The 18,927-nt window shown below is 43.3% G+C and overlaps 1 protein-coding gene across 1 annotated transcript in view; it reads left to right on the top strand.

The window, feature by feature from the left end:
• The window catches only part of RAPGEF1 (Rap guanine nucleotide exchange factor 1), an 89,931-nt gene that overhangs the window by 22,606 nt on the left and 48,398 nt on the right, over positions 1-18,927 (top strand). Inside the window, exons 2-3 of the mRNA XM_059829067.1 lie at positions 11,847-11,986; positions 16,627-16,805. Coding sequence (XP_059685050.1) covers positions 11,847-11,986; positions 16,627-16,805 — 319 coding nt within the window. The remainder of the gene's footprint in view (positions 1-11,846; positions 11,987-16,626; positions 16,806-18,927) is intronic.

The following is an 18,927-nucleotide window of genomic DNA, read 5'->3' as shown; positions in this document are numbered from 1 at the left end:
AGAGTGCTCCTTGTGGGGAGCAGATGTTTGCTGAGGTCCTGCAGTCAATGGCTGCAGTGTTCAACTCCTCTCAACCCCCTCCCACAACTCACGGCTATTTCTGCCGAGCAGCACCCCATCTCCTGTTCTTTCTCCTTTTTTTTTTCTCCCCCCCCCCCCGAGTTTTCAGATAAGAGTAGAGAAAATTGAAGGGTCTATGGGGCCACCAGTCTGCCCCTTTTTGTTACTGCAGAAGCTCAGACGCATACTCTCCTAGGCAGAGGTATTTTTTAGCGCATGTGATATTAGATAGCAATGACAAAGTTATGATTTTTAACTAGGCTGCCACAAAGCTTAGTATTAGATGCTTCATATACTGCAAAATAATATTAATAAACATGGATCGTATGTACAACGTCAATTCTGCGTTTGCAACATTATAGGTACTTGTTTATTAGTTGAAAGATGGTTTACAGCATTTCTTGTTGCTTTACTGCAGTGTAATTTTTTTGACTCATTAGCTGGACCCAGTTGAAGACTCTGAAAATACGACAGGGATGAAGCTTGTGCAGAGTGGTTGTGCATTACCAGTTGATGATATTAAGCACCGAGGTCTGGGAGGTATTTATCCTTCTAATAATGGCACCAAAGGTATTTTTAAAAACATGTCTTTCTGAACCCAACGGCTATGACATACTAAATCCGCTGCAGAAATCAGTAAGTTATTGAATGTTTTTCACAGTGAAAGTGCATAAAGTTAATCACACTGAAGCTTTAACAAAGCACCAGGCTTAGCCCGATGGAAAAGGCAGTGCTCTCTGGACGTGATGGAGCGTAGCCTGACCCGACCCACAGCCCTCTCCGGGCTGCCAGACCCAGCGCCGCACATCTTGAGGCCTCCGGGAGCTGAAGTTTCTCGTTACAGACTAGTTGTTTTCTTAACGGACCTCCTAAGCTCCCAAAGTATTGCTCAATGTACCACAAGCTGAAATTAGTATTGATTCACCTTTCAGGGCTGGATGGCAGGATCGCCACACAATCGTATGTTGTGTTGCAGAGACTTAAATAGCTTTGGCAGTTGTGGTTTTACTGCTTCGTCAAAACCAAATTAAATATAAATACTGTACAAAATTATTTATAGAATCGTAGGGTCTCTCTGCCACAGAATCTGGGCACGGGGTTTTAAAACGCGCTTTTTTGCATGGAGTGGATTGTGGTCTTTGTATTCACGTGGCACCCTGTGCCTCCCTGGCAGGTATGGCTCGCGGGCAAGATCTCACTTTTGAAACCTGATGCCATGCTCTGCATGGGATGTGATATGATAAGGGAATGCACTGTTCGTATAAACCTCACTCAAGCAGCTGTTAATTCACCAAGATTTATTCGGTGATAAAAGAATTGTTTCAGCAGGTTTGTAGAGAGATGCTGAGATAAGGTTCAACTTTGTTTTTGTTAAAATACAGTCTCAGCTTAGTTCCCTTTAGCTATCGCCCTATTGAAGGTGTTTCTTGAAATGTAGGCCAACTTCCTCTATCAGTAAACTGGAAGCTCATTAAAAAATAGAAACTGATTCTTAGTAGGGCGCACTTTTTGTAATTTCCATAAAAGATAACAGTAACTGGTTAAATACAAATAGCCAGGGTGATACAAGAAATAACGTTGCATGCCAGCAAAGAAATAAGCTCCAAAGAAATCAGGCTCAGCTATCCTCTTAAGTGGGTTTTCAAACTTGTCACTGCATTAGGCTATGTAATATTCCAAAATAGCTGGGGAATAGCTGCTTTTTCTTCAGCATTAAATTAACAAGTAAAATTCTAGTGACTGTTTCCATGCTACTGAAGCCTCAAGTCTTCAGTAGGCTTGGTTGTGTTAGACAGCATGGATTCCTTCAGGTTCCCTTCGTGTTTCTGGTGACGCTTCTACAGATCTGCTGAGATTTGCTTCTGTAGAAGTTTATTGTTCTATACCTTTTTTAAGATTTTTTTGTTTGTTTTAAAGTTGGGATTTGCTGAGAAGATTGGGGAGAACTGTTTGTAGCAGTATGCCTTCTCCTTGAAACCTGTTGTCTGTAGGAGCGATGTAACCGGGCAATTTTACTTCGGGCATGAGGAGATAGGATAAAGTAGGGAGTTGACACAAATAAACAAATAATTGTTTACTGCTAAAGTAACTTTTAATGTTTATGTGCAGTAGAGTGAAAGACAGATGTCCTGCTTAGACTCTGTAAGCTACCTCATGTTTCCTGCCATGATGGTCTGGGGATGTGCTAATCCTACAGCTAAGAAAGACGAGGGCTTGTATTTCCTCTCCCTCCTGGGCTGTTCAGTTCAATTAACATCTCATTTTCCCCTTGCTGGAAGCACTGATGTTTCAAATTGTGCTTATAGAAGACTAAAATTTCCTACTGCCTGTAGGCAGGCAATAACACTAGTGGTTTGGTTGCAGATCCTATCAGGTATAGAATAGGGTATGGAACTGAGGATATGGCCTGCAGCTTCTTAACCCTTTATGCAAGCAGCACAACAATAATGCAAAAGCAGCTTCTGACCTGATTACATCAGAAATTTCACACCTGCAGTGCCGCTCTATCACTTTGCACACATGCTTGTCTGTGTATGTGGAGATAGAGAGCTGGCCCTTTGGGGCATCAGTAGAGCAGTACTTCAAAGTTTAGTGATTTGCATAGCCCTCCTGTGATGCCTTGTTTTATTGAGTAAGCAATATTAGGGAAGTTAAGGCTGGTATTGCAATGCCTCTCTAGGAGATAGTGCTGCCCTGGTTCCTGACATTCATTTTTCTTTCTCTTGCAGAGATGTGAGCCCCCAGCATAGTGCACTGGAGTTGTGCAGACATGTTTAATCTTACCGAACTGAATATCTGCTTTTCAGCATCTGAGCCCTGAGGATACAGTGCTAGTCAGAACAGTGAGAAATGAGGCTTCCTTGCAGAGCAGTTAGCTCATCTCTTAACACGCATGGAGAAGAGTTTACATCACACTCTCACCTGGACTGTTGCCCTTAATCTATGGCACTTGCTAAAGAAGGAAATAAAATTGAGCATGTTTAAGCAAATGCTTCCCATGTTTTGATCTTACTTCTTGTGCTCAGCTCAGATGAGTGTGGGCTGTGGCTTTTGGGCAGGGTATAAGGTTCTTCCCAAGCCTGCTAGAAAAGAGGAGTTAGCTTTGCAATTCAGACTGAATGTGCAAATAGTCTGTAATCAGAGGTCAGAAATAAAGATGACTATAATTAGTAATGTCCAAAGCAACTGGAAATTGTGTCAGGCAGATCCGAGCCAGCTTCTCTTTTTTTCCATCGCCTAATGAATGAGAGCTGAGGTTACTCTCTGAGGATGAAAGAGTCTGAGTTTTTCCCATTCAAAACTAGTGCTGTGGGGCAGATGCAAAGTCAAGACTCTCATTTACGACCTTCTTTTTCAGCTATTGAACCTGTAGGCAGGTTGTGAGCAATTAGGCTTTTCCCTAAAGCATCTAAAATAATGCATTTCTGCTTGCTGTCCTGCAGAGTGCCAGTGACGACATTCTGTCACCTTGGAGATGGATAAACAGCTTCAGCAACATCGGGTTATAATCTTTCAGGTCTGAGTTTCAAAGCTGACAGCCGTACGACAAACTCAAGCCTAGCAGAGGTTTTTCAACGTGGAAAGTGTCTAAATGTGCTCGAGTAAAATGAGAGGAAGGGAGAACGAGTTTAAGCGGAGCTCAGTGAGAGGGCTTTTTGCTTGGCCATGGCAGTGGTGTGAATGAAGCGAATTAGCTTTGGCTCACATGCTCCCTACAGCCTGGAGTGACTCAGGTAGTGCGCACGCATACTTGTGCCTGCAGGGATTTATTTTTAGATGTCTGAATCACTGTCATGACTATATCCTCATAAAGCTGCTAGACAAGTGGGGATGCCCACGGACCCCATATTAAGTCATGTTTGGTGAACAGAGAAATTCAACAGATTCCCTCGCAACCATTGCAATTTCTGTGCTCAGAGCTGTTTGCTGAAGTAATGCAGAGGCTATGCCTTGTAGCTGGATTATTTTTTTCCAGTTAAAATTGAATGTTTAGTTAACAACCTTGGTGGTTTTTATGCGTAGAGCAGGGTGAGCACGGACCACAGCAGTCATGTTGATGTTGGAGGCTACTTGACTTTCTTGTTGTTTTAGTGTTGCTGGCACAAGGGGAGTTACGAGTCATGTTACCAGTGTTGTAATCCCATTAGTTCTCTCGGACTTGCAGGGCTGTGCAAAATCAGTACTTAAATGGGAAATTACCAGAGACTCACCAGATGCCACGCGAAGGTTTGCTAGTGATTCGGTAAATGGCAACATTTCTGCCTGTGAGTTGGTATGGGACCAATCTGCTGGGGCAGCTTTCTTTCAGATAAAACAGAGCAAAAGTCCTGTCTGCTGCTTATCAATAAATTACAGCATCTTTTTCAAAAAGAAGTCTGAAAGCCAGATTTGGTTTGCTGGAGGAAACTGAACTTGAGTAGCAAAATTCTACTCCCTTAAATCCCTCCTTGTTCAATTAATTGTACCTTTTTCCCTTTTTTTTTTTCCCCCCTCTGTAAATTGGTTGGGTGGCATTGCTGCAGTTTTCAGCAGCTAAAGGATTCCTGGTTTATGTGTCTGCATGCAAGGAGATTTCTTTCTTCTGAAATACTTCAGGCTAAAAGAGGACTAGGAGGGAACCTGGTCAGCTGCTCTGAACTTGCTGCCTGGTCTGGTGCATCTGCTCTTCCTTGCAGCCTGAAGATCTTCCGAATAAGAAGCTGGAAGGAGGAAGAGCTGTAGTACTAATGCACCATGAAATTAATGTTGTTGACTGACCCAGTCCTTTCGCTGCAGTCGGGAGACGTGGCTGAATTGATAAGTTGCCCTCTGTGCCTCCCAATTCCCTCGCAAACACTGTGAGCTCTTTCCACATGAGATTGCTGCAGCTGGAGATGCCTCATTCATGGTTGCTTAGAAAGAAAAAAAAAAAAATCAAAATAAAAATGTGCTCTCTGACAAATAAAAATGTTTTGCTTCCTCTGGAGGCCCCAGAGGGCGGCATAAAAAATAATGAAGCCTGTGAGTCAGTGAGCATTGCCTGGCCAGCTGAGAGGGAACTGAGCCTCCCTTTTCCATAGAAGTTTGTGTGCTGTCATTGCACATCATTAATGCTCACTGGGTTATGCTCATTCACTGTAATGTTGCCAAAAAAGAAAAAGGGCAGTTGGTCTTTCCGCTCCCAAATGCTGGCTGCTTCGAAGGTGACGTGATGTTAAAGGAAAAGTTTCTTTAGCACTCAAGAACGATTGTTTGATTCTCGAGCTGCCCTTCCTCCACCGTTTTCCTCTAAAACCTGGCGGCTCTCCTAGCAATCGGATTCCCTGGAGAGGGACTTGGAGCAGCTTACAAACAGCTCCACCTAAGGTACAAAGGTTAGGGTGGGCAAACTTCCTGACTGACACCAGACCCTCCCTTTTTTTTTTCCTTTCTGAATCCCATACCAAGTCTTTTTTCGTTTCTGAATAAATTCTCTTTGATTCAGTCTCTGGGGGTAATGGCAAAGTCGAGAAAAGTAAACTCACGGAGATGGAAGTGGTAGGTCTGAGGCTTCTGTAGTGCCCATGATACGCTCAGATGCTTAAAAGGGATATTTTAATTCTGCTGTGTCATGTTCTGCCTTTTTTGTATTTGGGATCCCAGTTCATCCTTTTGAGAACATACAGCATCGCACAAGTGCTGCATATCAGCATTTTTAGACTTCTAAACATCCCCATAGACTTCTGGAGAAAGAAGGCGTGAACTGTAGTAGAAGGCTGTTTGCTGTGTAATGCGAGAGCTGAGTTACACATTGCAGGTGTGAAAGGGCCAAGAACATACCTGGGGTTCTCCTCATCTGTTTCTTCAACCCTCCGTGAAAGCCTGGTGCTTCCTCTCCATCCTCGTAGCTACACACTGGCAGCCTTGAATGTGTTCTCACAGGGAAGACAGAGATGCCCTCCACCGCAAAATTATTAAAAATTATTTTTAAAAGTGCCCCTGCGGTAGCTTTCTGTTGCCCACAGCCCACTGGTGAGCTTCACATGGTTCCTCCTGCATCGGCTCTGCCAGCTCTTCTGCGGAGGAGCTCGGGTGTTGGGAGAGGCTGTTTGAGTTTCAGGTTAGAGCAACATTTCTGCAAAGCTCAAAGGCTTCAATTTTCTGTCAGTCGCTATTATTTTAGTATTTGCATTACAGGAGAGCCCAAAAGCTTTAGCCAGGGCAAAGGCCCCACAGATCGGTGTACTTACAAGTATGTAGGAGATAACAGCCCTTGCCTTAAGACGAAGGGAGAGGGTGGAAGGAAGATGGTTGGGAATTCCAGTAATATACATATAAAGACTTGAAAGATCTGTGCTTTGCAGCATGCTTCAGGATTATCGTGGGAAGCTCTCGTGCCCATCTGTCCATCCTGAATCGCCTGTTCTCCTGTGTTTCTGACAGCAGAATTGGGTCTAGAGGAACCGGAGCGGTAGCCCCAGCCCCGTAGCCTCTCGCTGGGTAGCACATTGCCGCACCAAACGGACAGCCTCAGCGGAAAGGTCGTTTTGAACTGTAGCTCATTATTTTTCCCTTTTGCTTCAGAACTCTTAAAGTCCCTGTCAGCTAGGGTTTAGCTGAAGCCTTGCAACTTGCCTTTTGTCTTCCACAAATGATGGAGCTGAGCCCAAGGGAACAAATGCCATTTTAATGGGCATCGTTGTGTAACTCATTACATAAGTCACCTCTGCCTTCAAAGGACTCGTGGCATAGATGGCAGGAGCGGTTGATTAAAAATGTGCACAATAGCTTCATTATGACATGGGGAGAGATGTCTGCTGTTATTTTTAATCTGATAGCTTTTAAATATGTGCATCCAGCAGAGGCCCAAATGGCCTTTGAAAAGGGAACCATTTGTGGGATAAGATTTTTATACTCTACTTGGTTCTTTCTAACGAGCCGCAAGAGTCAGTTCAAGCTGGAAAATGAACTATAACCCTTTCTTAAGAATTTGTCTCCTCTAAAGCTGCAGGGTTTCAGTCTGTGAGCACGTACAGAGTGAGAGAAGATGGAGGGTTTAGGTTTTCAGGTGAAGGAAAGAAAAGGTACTGTATTCTAAAGTGTTGGGGTTTTTTTAATTAAAAAAAAAAGTCTATTTTCAATTTGTTTGGTGTCGTGTCATCCAAGCACTAGACAGGTTGAACAGTTAAACTGCCCATCCCTGCTGCTGGAGCCTGCCTGCCATTGAGCTGTGCCATAGTGGCAAAAACGTGACCAGGAGGTCCAGAAGCCGGCGGGGGGTTATTTCCCATCTCTGAAGCCTCCCATGCGCTGGTTCCGCGCAGCCGGCGTGGGAGGCGGCCGGCGAGGAGGACCCCGCAGCTGGAAAGTCTGCTGTGGCTGAGCTCTGTAAAAGGCTGAACTTTCACTCTGACTTTAAAGTAATATGCTGCTGGGTTAGGTTGGTGGAATTTACCAGCATGTGTGTGTTTCGACTTAATTTCTGGCATTCCTTTGAACCCAAGTGGAAAGTGACTGTTTGACTATGGCAGCGGTGGTCGTTGGGCTTTGACTTGCCGGCTTTCTCCTGAGCAGCCTAGTTTCTTTGCCCACAAGCACATAAGCTGATTTATCTGCCTTCCCTTGTGCCTCTTAATCCGCTGTCGTTTAAAATCTCAGTTCTTTCCTCACCAGATTTAGCTTTCTGTCGGCAAACTGGCAGGCAGCACCGCTTTGCTGGAGCTGGCGGAGCTGCCGGGGGACGAGGCGGCTCCTGGCCACCCATGGCCTCCCCGGCCCGGGGGGCTCGAGGGGTGCCGAAAAACCCTCCGGCCACACCTGGCAGTGAGGCGGCTTGGAGCAGGCGCGTAATGTGAGCTTTTTCGTGTTGTGTGTGTGGTCGGACCCCAGACGCGTGCCGGACGGGGGGAGATGAGCCCGAGAGCTGAGCAGGGCCGTGACTCAACAGCTGGAGCGCGTTCAAGCACAATGGAGCGGGAGCCTCATTAATAGGGGGATGGAATTAGCAATGAAACGAGTGACGTATTAAAACTTCCAGTCAGAAATCAAGAAACTCAAATCCATAGTAAAGTAATTTTGAAGGGATTTTTTTTTTCCAGTTGTGTGCAGCAGCAGAGCATCCGGACAGGTGAAATATGAGGGGACAGAAAGTCAGCGGTTCCTCTGAGACAGAAACACTTTGATACAACAGTATTTTACTTTTTTTCCCCTTGCAGTTGAAATCACTCCATCAAGTTTATTACCCTGTCTTTTCCCATTCATCTTAAAAATATTTGAACACTGCATAGAAGTAAGTATGGGGTACCCTCCTCCTGTGCACCACAAAGGAGAAAGAATAGTTGAGAAAGCCGGCGCTGAGACTCCAGTTAAACACTGCCAGTTATTCATCAATAAGAGGCGAGGGTAATACGATAGAACAATTTCCAGTGGGCAGACTACCAAGCTCAGGAACAACCTCAATGCTGCATTAAGAGGTTTGGTTACTGTAGACAGGCAGGAAGGAGCAGAGGGACAGGAGAAGTGGTTTGAGCACTGCCGTGGGTCTGTTTTCTGCTTCTCTCTGTACGTTATCAAATTATTTGATCTGTAAAGGCATGCTGTGCTGTCTGAACTTTTTAACTGGACAGACATAGGATGTTGGATATTTAAATTAGGATATAGTGTAAAGAAAGTGACTTTCTCAAAGCAGACCACTGCTATGGTAACCAGTCTAGGAAGTCTTGCACAGCTGTGCTTTTTGCAGGAGAGTTTCAGTCTTCATCTGTAAAAGCATAGGTAACTTACACCTTTGGGCTAGAATACCTTCCTATTTCAGTTTAACTTCTCTTTTATACCACTTCATCCAGATTCATTAAATGCAAATTCTCTGTATAACGCTTGAATGATGTATCTGCTTGAAAACTGTGAAGCCCATCGTGCTGAATAATGTCTGTTGGCATACACTGAATATAATCACAGTAGCTCTGCCGTTTGATTCATGAATATGGGGAGAGGGCCGAGGGCCGAGGGCCTGCAGTTTGATGGAGGTGCTGTACTGGAGCCACTGACCCACCCTTTGCTCTGTTCAGACAAGTTGCTTTACCTATCTGCCTGCTTCCCATCTGCAGAGTAAGGTTAAGACCTAACTGTTTAAGGATGAGAAAGATACGTTTGTAATGTGCTTGGAACAAGAAAAGTGCTATTTTAAGTGCTAAGTGTAATTGAGTGTAAGAGAATATTGGTTTGTGACTCATTTGTTTAACTGCAAATGCATCAGAAACTTATGAGCAAATGAGATGTGGAAAATGCTTGTTGTAGATGGAAAGACATGGTAGTAAAAAGCTGCATTAATTTGTGATCTTCAAAGTGGAACTTAGCAGGGCTGTTCAAACAATAACATTTATTATTTTTGCAGATGTCAGCTGATTTACTTCATTAGTACTATTTTAAGAACTTCCTATTCTGCTCCAGCCACTTGCTCCTGTTCTCGCTCTGTAGGTCTGTGTCCCCTCGGAGCGTGGCATGCAAATGATTGTGTTTGATGTGACAGAAGGATAAAGAGAGCGAAGGGCAATGGTTAGGCTGGTGATGGTGGTGAAGGGAATCTGCTGTCAGCAGAAGAGAAACTTTCTCTGCTGACAAGGCATCTCCTTTTAGAGGTTCCAGACCATGCACACACAGTAGTTCAGCCGTTCATGTGCTTGCCCCATAAAGGTGGGTAGAGATGTCTGGTGGGGAGGAGAAAAGGAAACAGTAGTCTTCTGAAATCTCTCACCCTTCCAAATTTCTCGTCCCTACAAGGCAAAATTATTACTATAAGCAACCAAGGGGTTTGTAGGTATTTAACATTTTCTTACTCACACTAGCAGTCTGGATCTCACTGCAGCCCATGGAGGAGCCAGACACAATTTGTTGCTGCTACCCCTATTTCCCTGTAGATTAATTATTGTAATTAGCTGCCAGTTCTTGAAAAAAACTAAATTCAGAGCCATGACTTCTCTTGGCAAGTCTGCATACGTGCGGATGTATAGAAATTGTCATATGCTGTATGAGAGAAATACAAATTATTGCGGGGGGGGGGGGGGGGGGGGGGGGGAGTGCAAGAGCTTTATCATAGCAGCCAGGAACTGTTTTCAGTGGTGACCTTCAGCACCCTGTGGAGCCGGAGAGGTTTTAAAGGTTTGAGATCCCCTTGTGGATGTAAAGCAATGACGTAAATTGTTGCTAAGTTAGGGTGCCAGCTGCTGTAAGTGATTCTTCAGAGGCCAACTGATATGTCTGGATTTATCTGCAGTGACCGAGGTTTTTGGTGCCTCCCTCCTCAGTGCATTAAACAGGACTTTATGATACAAAGAAAACTTTGAAAAACATTTACTCCTGTAAATGGAGAACAGGTCTGCAGCCAGGCTAGATTATAATTGGTGCTGATGCAGCTTCTGTTAATAGGATGCCTGCAAAATTTTGATCAAGAGGACATAACTAACCAGAGTTTTGGCGCTGGTGAAGGTGTTAATAGCAGGGTCTTAACACGCTACCAGGAAACCAAGTTTAAAGGGAGACAGCCCTTACGGGGAGGCAAGCACAGGTTCCTTCCCTTGAGTTGTGGTTAGGTAATTTCTGAGTAAGAGGAGCGGTGTTTGCGCTGCAGTGTGGTATTTAGCTTCCGGGTGCTAGATTTGACTCAGCAGCCTTTTCTGTTTGCAGTCTGCATGCTAACAAGGTGGTGCAGTGCTGCATGCATGGGACTGTGTCGTTTTGACTCATGAGAGCCAGTGCAGTCAATTCCCAAATAATGTAAAAGAAAAATGAAACATACAGTGAAACTGCTTACTTTTCTTGATAATGTAGTTAAAGACAAGTTTGGTATCTTCTGCTGAATTATCTGGGTCACTAGAGAGCAATTCAGACCTTCATTTATTAAAGTGCTCTTTGCTCAAAATACATTCTAAACTGCTCTCTACAAGGCAGCTTAGTTTTATTTAGCTTCATGGCTAAACAGATAGAAATACATTTCAACAGTAAGTCTGCATATGGCATGATTGCAAACCTTTGAGACTTCCGCTTTTCGATATTAAAAAAACCATGAAAATACAATTTTTAAAAGGGTTGCGCAGTTCTGTAATTAAGCTTCTTCAAGGATGCCCTGGTATTAAAGCAGTTCCTCTGTTCTCTGGTTTGTCTGGTACATTTGAAGTGAAACCCATTGCAAATGACAAGGGCTGGCATTTTTGTTCAGATTATCCATGGAGCCACATTCAAAAGTGATGCTACCAAGTGGGTAGAGGTAGGGATCAGCAGCCTGGGAAGGCCATTACATCGGACTGCGTTTTCCTTTCCTGAAGCAGCCGCCATCCTGGGTACCGGGCAGAACCCTGCCCGCGCACCCGCGGGGGTTAGTGACCCTCAGCCAGGACACGGGCAGGAGCTCTGCTCTGCCAGAGGTCTGTGAACAAGTCACTTCATCCCCTTGACTCAGTTGCTCATCTGCAAAAGAGGGATGATGATTACCCCCTCTGAAAAGTACTTTGGGATCTGCTGGAGATAAGTGCTTTTAAGAGAGGTGGTTTTCCTTTTCTCTCCAAGGCACAGAGCGGTAGCAATCCCGCTGTTCCTGCCTTTGCACTGCAGCGTTGCTGCCTCCGAGGGGAAGCAGGAAATAATGGTGATATTGCGGTTGGAAACATAATAGAGAGCCACAATTTTTTTTTTTTTTTATCCTGTTCCACTCGATAAATTTACATGGTTGCCATGTTTTTCATACGTTGGTTTTCCAGATAACGCTGTAACACAACTACCCTGGTTTCAACAAATTTACCCTAATCCAGTAACGCATTTTTGTGTCTTTCTAGATTCTGAGCGTTCCCATCTCTCCTCGTTCACTATGAAGTTGAAGGGCAAGTTTCATTCACCAAAAATAAAGAGAACCCCTTCAAAGAAAGGAAAGCAAGCTGACCTGACAGTGAAAACACCAGAGAAGTCAGCGAACAAAGTAAGCAGACGAAGGACATGTTCTGTTAGTCTTGCTGGTTTCTTGCTTGCTGGTACTCAGCTTATCAAAATCCACAGCACTTCTTTTGATGCGTGACTTTGTCCTCTGCAGAACTCTGCAGATTTTTCAGGATCCTCAGGGTTGCTTTATGGTTAGTTATAAACTGCGCTGTGTAGTATAAAATAAGAGCAACCAAAGCATGTAATTCCCTTTGGAGAGCCTGCTGGGACCTCCTTCCATAAGCGTTTAAATATCTCATTACGGAATGTAGTTTATGGCCTGACACATCGACACGTCCTCCCTGCATGCACACCCTATGGTTATGCTTATAGCTTCCAAATAACTGCCTGATTTTGGGGTGTGATCCTTTTAAAAACCCCAAAACCCAGGCGAGCAAATCCTTGAAGCTGGTCCAAAGATGTGCTCAATCTCTGACGACATCAGCAGGGAGAGTCAACCAGATGCGTTCAAGCAGCTGCTGATTCTAGCACACCGTCCCTCAGACCCAACGTACTTCAAGGCCTCTAAGAGCTGAGGTCACCACTCTTTCCCAGCACAAACCTATCGAAGCGTTATCTCCTCTGCTGTTGTGACCTGATTATGTAGACTGGAGACTGTCTCTGTAACACTACTGTTGCAGTCAGTTTTCAAGTATGAATCTAAGCCAAAAGTTAAGAACAGTCGAGGTTATTTATGATAATTCAAAATCTTTCCCAGTTGTTGTTGAAAGTCTCATCCAATGTGCAGTGCCAAACATGCAAACTTTTTTAGATTATCTCTGCGGAGGATTGTTGTAGTGTTATTGAGACCAGTCAGCAAGATACAGTTATCTTATGCTGTGTGATGTGCTTAACACCCAGAGGAGTCGCTGCAGGGGTTCCTAGCCCTATTCTGCACCATCAGGTGGAAGATGATGGGCTTTTATTTCCCAGGCTATAGAGGGTTTTTTTTTTTCCCCCAGGAGGCTATGGGTATGCTTTTTAGGGAGCTGAGCACCTTGTATTGCTGCCTGCTACTAAAAATAAAAATAAAAAAAAATCTGGGAGTACTCCTTGAAGGCTTTTAATTCCAACGATATTTAAGGATGGTATTTTGAGATAGTTTAGAGGCCTTCCTTTAAATATGTGACCACAAATTAAATAAATCAGAAAATGAAGAGCCCTTTTCAAAATGCTGTTCTATAGCTATATACTAGCATGCTAATAATAGGTGAAGTCTTTGCTTTACTTTCTTTCCTCTAAGAAACAATGCTAGAGGATTTAACGATAAGGGATGCTGAACATGTAAAACCTTTTTTTATGTACAGATTGGGATTTTTTTTTAATTGGAATACAAAACTCTTGCAATAATTTTTATTATCATACATGATTATTTAAGCTGTATACATTTTTGTACTGTGAAATATTGTTGGTTTCTGGATCATTCCTTATCTATTTTAATAGCTACTGTCCAACTAATCAATTATTTGGATGCAGTCAGCTCGTTAGCTTTGTTGGGAGGGAGTGGAGAAGAGGATATGCCTGGATTGTCACCAGGTTCTCTCAGTGGAATACAGACATCAGTTGACAAACAGGAGATTTTCTGTCAGAAGGCACACTCGATAAACCAAATAGCATCTTTTCCTCCCTCTTAAGTACTTAAGATGCTATTTTTATACTCTTGAAGTAGATAATCACTGTAGAGCAGAAATAGCAATAGCAAAAATTAATGTAAAATCACAACGTGCAACCTGAAGGTTATGCTCAACCCATGCAGATGACATCTTCTCCTCTTCCCCTTTATACCTAAATGTGGGCAATGTAGGGGGAGGTTTTTTTCAGAGCCTCCTTTTGTTCCCTGGACCCTGCCTTTGATTCTTATCGTAGGGCATATTGTAGGAACAGTAGTGTCCTTCAGCACTATATATAAAGTTATGACAGGTTTTTCACTGCCAAAATGCAGGAAAAAAAGGGAGTGTTCCAGCTTTTGTAATCAGGTGTATTCTGTACAGCTGGCTGTAACCCTTTCTGGGTCAGCTGTATTTCATACGTTATGCATTTGTAATGATTATTTAAGCGAAAACTTCAAAAATCATGCAAAAATATCTATATGAGGCAGGCAGGCAGGGGAGTGAAGATGCCATTTTGCCTGAATGTTAAGTTTATCTCATTTAATGCCCAAAAGGGCAATGGGTGAATGAAGTGGTCCTGCTGCTTTAGCAGCTCCCACAGTTACCGATCTGCTCTCTCGCTGGGGTGAGGTAACTACTGGGGCAAGTTCACCTCTATTCAGAAATTAAAGGAGAGATTAGCTCAGGTCCTCTCTGCCAGCCCAGAGGGGTACCACTGCCTGTTTACTTTGGCTTTAGGGACACACTAAAATGTGTAGTGTAAGAGCTTAGTATCATTAGTCTTGTGAGGTGCAGACACTGGAATATATTAATATCCATCCATCCGCCCCACCAGGTTATTACTCCTTTCTCTAGATTATTGCTTCTGTTCTCAGGCCTCAGTGAGTAAAGCACTGAACACCAGAAACTTCAGCCTCGTAGCAGCAACTGACATTTATATATCTGAGCTCTGTAGCAGAACCTGCAATCCTGTGTAGTACGTATAGGCTTTCTTTGGGCGTGTTTCTGTGCACCTGTATGCACACATATATATGATGCCTTTGGACCTCAGAAGGAGATTCATAAAAAGTGCTCTTAAGGGATGTCACCCAAAGAGCTAGCAGGGAAGTTGCAAAAAAAGGGCTGTGTCCCAAAAAGGGGCTGGTGGCCGGATTTGCATGCCTTGATGTGCTCAGTGGAAGGATTTGTGTTCCTACTTGTCATTCTCAGCCCTGAACTCTCAGAGTCAAGCCCATCCCTCCTCTGGTCAGGAGTGTGTTTAAGCTATTAAGTTGCAAGCCTTTCTGCAGGAAACAGTTGTTGAATGAAATACATTAGCAGCCATCAGAGCAGGAACTGCATCCACATTTTTTCACTTCAGTTTGAGAGCTCTGACCACTGGGCCATAGTCGTACTCGCTCGGGGAATATACATATGGTCTCTCTCATCCCTGAAATGTGTGATCACATGAAGTGCAAAACCTTCATGGGAGGGACTGAGCCTTTCCGTATCCTGGAATAAACTGTGCAGTAGTGAGGGCACATGCCTGAAAAATGGGAAATGTCATTTTTGACATCAGCGAGTTGCCAGGATGCTCCTCAGCAAGGGAGTTCGGGGCACTGTGGGCTGCAGAGCAGAACTTGAGGTGCCTGGCAAGCAATATTGTCAAAAAGTAGAAGCAGCAGCAGAATTTGGGCACTTCCCAGATCAGATGGAAAATGACAGGGTGGTTTGCAGATCTTGGATTGGGACTTCTAAAGTTGGAGCTTGATGGGACTTGGGACTCTAATCCTTTTATGCAGCTGGCCCCAAATTACTAACCAGTGCTGCCTATAAATTGTTCTTCCTAAAACCTTTTGGGCTGCTGGCCTGATTTTGCAGAAAAGCAGCAGTTTAACAGCTGACAAGAGTATGGGGAGTACACAATGCCCATAGGTCATTAATTCTTGAAGCTGAATTTACAGAGGAGATAATGGATGAAACCTGACTCTGCTAAGCTCTCTGGTCCTTTTCTAGCAGTGTTCAGTAGTTAATTTAAATCTCACTTAGGAACAACTTGTGGCATTAAAAGTCCTCCAGGCATACTCTGGTAAACTTTTAAAAAATATCCCTGTCCAGAATGCCATTAAGATATCATGTATCACTTCTGAATTTCCTCTTCCAGCGTTGGTGGTGGCGCGGAAGTTGGTGACCACAACTCAGCTTTATTCCAATGAATTGTTCCCTTCTGCAACATTCATTCACTGATGCCAAAACTTAGCTTTCACGGTCTGTCCCCGTGGAAAGCATGCGAGTTCCCTTGTTGCAGCAGCATCGCAAAATGACTTTGGTTGGAGGCTGATCAGAATGGAGTTTTTTATTTGGGAATGGAGACACAAGACTATAGGCCACTTTCATAAGAGTAGGCATATTAGAGTCAGCAGAATTACTCAGGGTAATAAGGGTGAACACCCCATATGTCATTGAAACTATCAGGGATGGGTACAAAAATGGAGGCATCTTGTTTGTATTGTTCTGGAGTTCAGAAGTTTTTCTGGTTGTGGTTTGTTTTTCTCTTTCCCTTTGGCTGATCCACTGCATTTACTGATTGAAAAGACATTTTGATAGTGAGATGTGCTTAAGGCTTTTGATCGCGTCAGAGGGGCAATTCTATTTAAAACCAGTAGTTGTTGCTTCCTTTCTTGCATTATCATTACTATCTGAGCTTGCTATATTTTTTTTTCTTTCACCCTCCCAGTTTGGCATGTGGGTTTCAAAGCAGTGCCCTTCACATCATCAGTAGTGTTAATCTTGGCCTAAAACTGATCAAGATTAGCCTTCAGTTTGGAATGCACGTAATTCAGAAAGTTAAAGCGTGGGTGCAATTTTGCACTGACTATTCTTTTGAAAGAGTAGTGTTTCAATTTAAAAGTGTTAGTGGTAGAAGGGGTTTTCTCCAGTCCTCGTGGAACGTACGTCATTCAGTTTCGCCGCACTTCAGGTAAGTTAAAGTAATCTTGCCCTTAAAAATCCTGAGGTTTTAACATATTTCTCCTTTTTTCCTCCTCTTTAGAATGTATCATGGCTAGAGGAGAAGGAGAAGGAGGTCGTCAGTGCATTGCGTTACTTTAAGACTATTGTGGACAAAATGGCAATTGATAAGAAAGTATTAGATATGCTGCCAGGCTCAGCAAGTAAAGTGCTGGAAGCCATCCTGCCCTTGGTGCAAACCGATCCACGCATCCAGCAAAGGTAAGTTTCCTTCTTGGGTTTTGGGACTGTGACAGACTAGCAGGCTCCCAGCTTCTTCCCTTCTTGTGTCTGAAGAATCACACCGCACGGGAGACAGGAAACGCTGCAGTGGCTAATGAAGTGACTGCTATTTTTACTAATTATGTGGTAGTTTTCAAACATAATTTAAAAGCAGATTCCCTGCTGCGAAGCAGCCCATGCTGTGGAAAGATAAAGCAAATCATAATGGTTTCAGAGAGGAGGAAGGGCTGATTCTTAGCATAAACTTGGAAACTCATCATTTACTACCGGGAGGTTCTCCTCAGATACTATACTGTTTCCGCAGTCCATGATGGTATCCTAAAAGCTAACAAATCCAACAGCTTTTACCTGAAAAAGAGTTTATCTTCAGAGTAATCCTTCTTTGTGTTCAGTTTATCCACCCTGATACTAGAGAAGTCTGAGCCTGCACTCTTAACTGCTTTTTTGATTTTACTGGATCAGATACAGAACAGAAGTATACAGATGTACTTCAGTAGATTAACCAGTCCAAGTTCATTCCTGTGTGCTTTCAACAGATTATTTGTTTTATGTTTTAACAGATGATGTGTATTATGTTTTAACCAGTTAGACAGTGGGTCTGAAGCCAGAAAAGAAGAAGGAATTTGCCACAGCAAAGCTCAGCATGGATTATAAGAGTTTGTGGAGTTGCCAAGCCATAGAGATATAGCTGCCTTTCATCCCATAGATGCTGGAGCAATTAATTGACACAAAGCAAGCAAACGTCATTGAATAATACAGAAAGAGCAAAATTAGCACAGATTGAGAAAAGTACAAAACTAGGCAGAGCAATGCACGTGTTTGGTTCCTGAAATCCTGCCAGTTTTTGTGCTGTTCCTATTTGTTTTCCTATTAAGTATCTCCAAAATTTTTGTTTCAAGATGCGTATTTCAGTTCTCATGCAAGAAAGGTTTATAGTGTGGTTGAGACAGCAGTAGAGTGCCAAATATTTTGCAAACAGAGATGCTGAGCTGTGTTCAGCCCTAATGCATAGGTCAGGGTTATACCTGACAGTACAAAGGAAGGAGGCAATGGGTGAGTATCAGAGCTGTGGCTGGGACAGGAGAGATCCAATTTAGGTTAGATCTGAAGAATTACAAAGAGCAGTAGCTGTTAGAATGGGAACATTCATCAGGCTTCTGAATAAAGACACAAAAGTTTCTTCAGTTGCTATCAGCCATTAAATTCCTGACAAGCACCTGCTTTCACTTAATAAAAGAAAGAATGAACTTTCCCCTTACACCAGGAGAACATGTAAAATGTCAGCAAATATTTTTAGGATAGAACATGTCATCTTCATAGTCACTTGCTTTGATGTGTGTATCCACTGGGTGTTCGCTGGGTGATCTTTTCTTCCAAGAATATATTTGGAAATAAATATCAACTAAGTGGTCTTCAGCAGCAGCGGTATTTCAGACAGTTCTATTCTTGAAATTCCTTACACCCTCTCTCTTAGTAGTGAACTAGTGCAACCTTGACAATTGGATATCCATATTTACCCGTATAAGCAGAATAGTCAATGGAGTCCTCGACATAGTGATAAGTCTCTCTTTCTGGAAATGGTATGTATTACAGCAGAGATCCCATATGTATGTTCTGCTCTGCTTAGCCTCACAGTAAAAAAGGGGATCTGGCATTTTCAAAAAGCCGTGTCCTTTCATGCCTACCTATGCACTTTATTTCTTTGGAATAGTGGCAGGGCACCAAGGGGTGATTTTGATAGCAAATCAAATTTTGCTGGACTTCTTTTTGCTTTAGGGGAAGCATTTGCATTAAGGAAAAAAGTAATTAAATCTAGCACAAAATGGGCTTTCAATTACCGCCTCCTTAGAAGGAAGCAGACTGAAGATTAATGGCAAAGAAATCAAAGCCTTAGAAAGAGATGGGGGAGGGCCCTATTTAGCAAATATCTCCTACCAAGCTAATTTCATTTGAAATTAGAACAAATGGCAAGCAGCATGCTTTCAGAAAAAAGAACAGCCAAACAAAAAATTACTTGCCGTTGTTTGTATCCCCCTGGTTGTAACTTGACAATAGTTCTTTCCCCAGTCCTGCAAACTTCATTCACCTGAATAATCTCAAT

Source organism: Gavia stellata, chromosome 24 (assembly GCF_030936135.1).
Source record: "Gavia stellata isolate bGavSte3 chromosome 24, bGavSte3.hap2, whole genome shotgun sequence".
Classification (NCBI taxonomy): domain Eukaryota; kingdom Metazoa; phylum Chordata; class Aves; order Gaviiformes; family Gaviidae; genus Gavia; species Gavia stellata.
The sequence above is the reverse complement of the archived record's forward strand: the minus strand, read 5'-3'. Positions and strand labels throughout refer to the sequence as shown.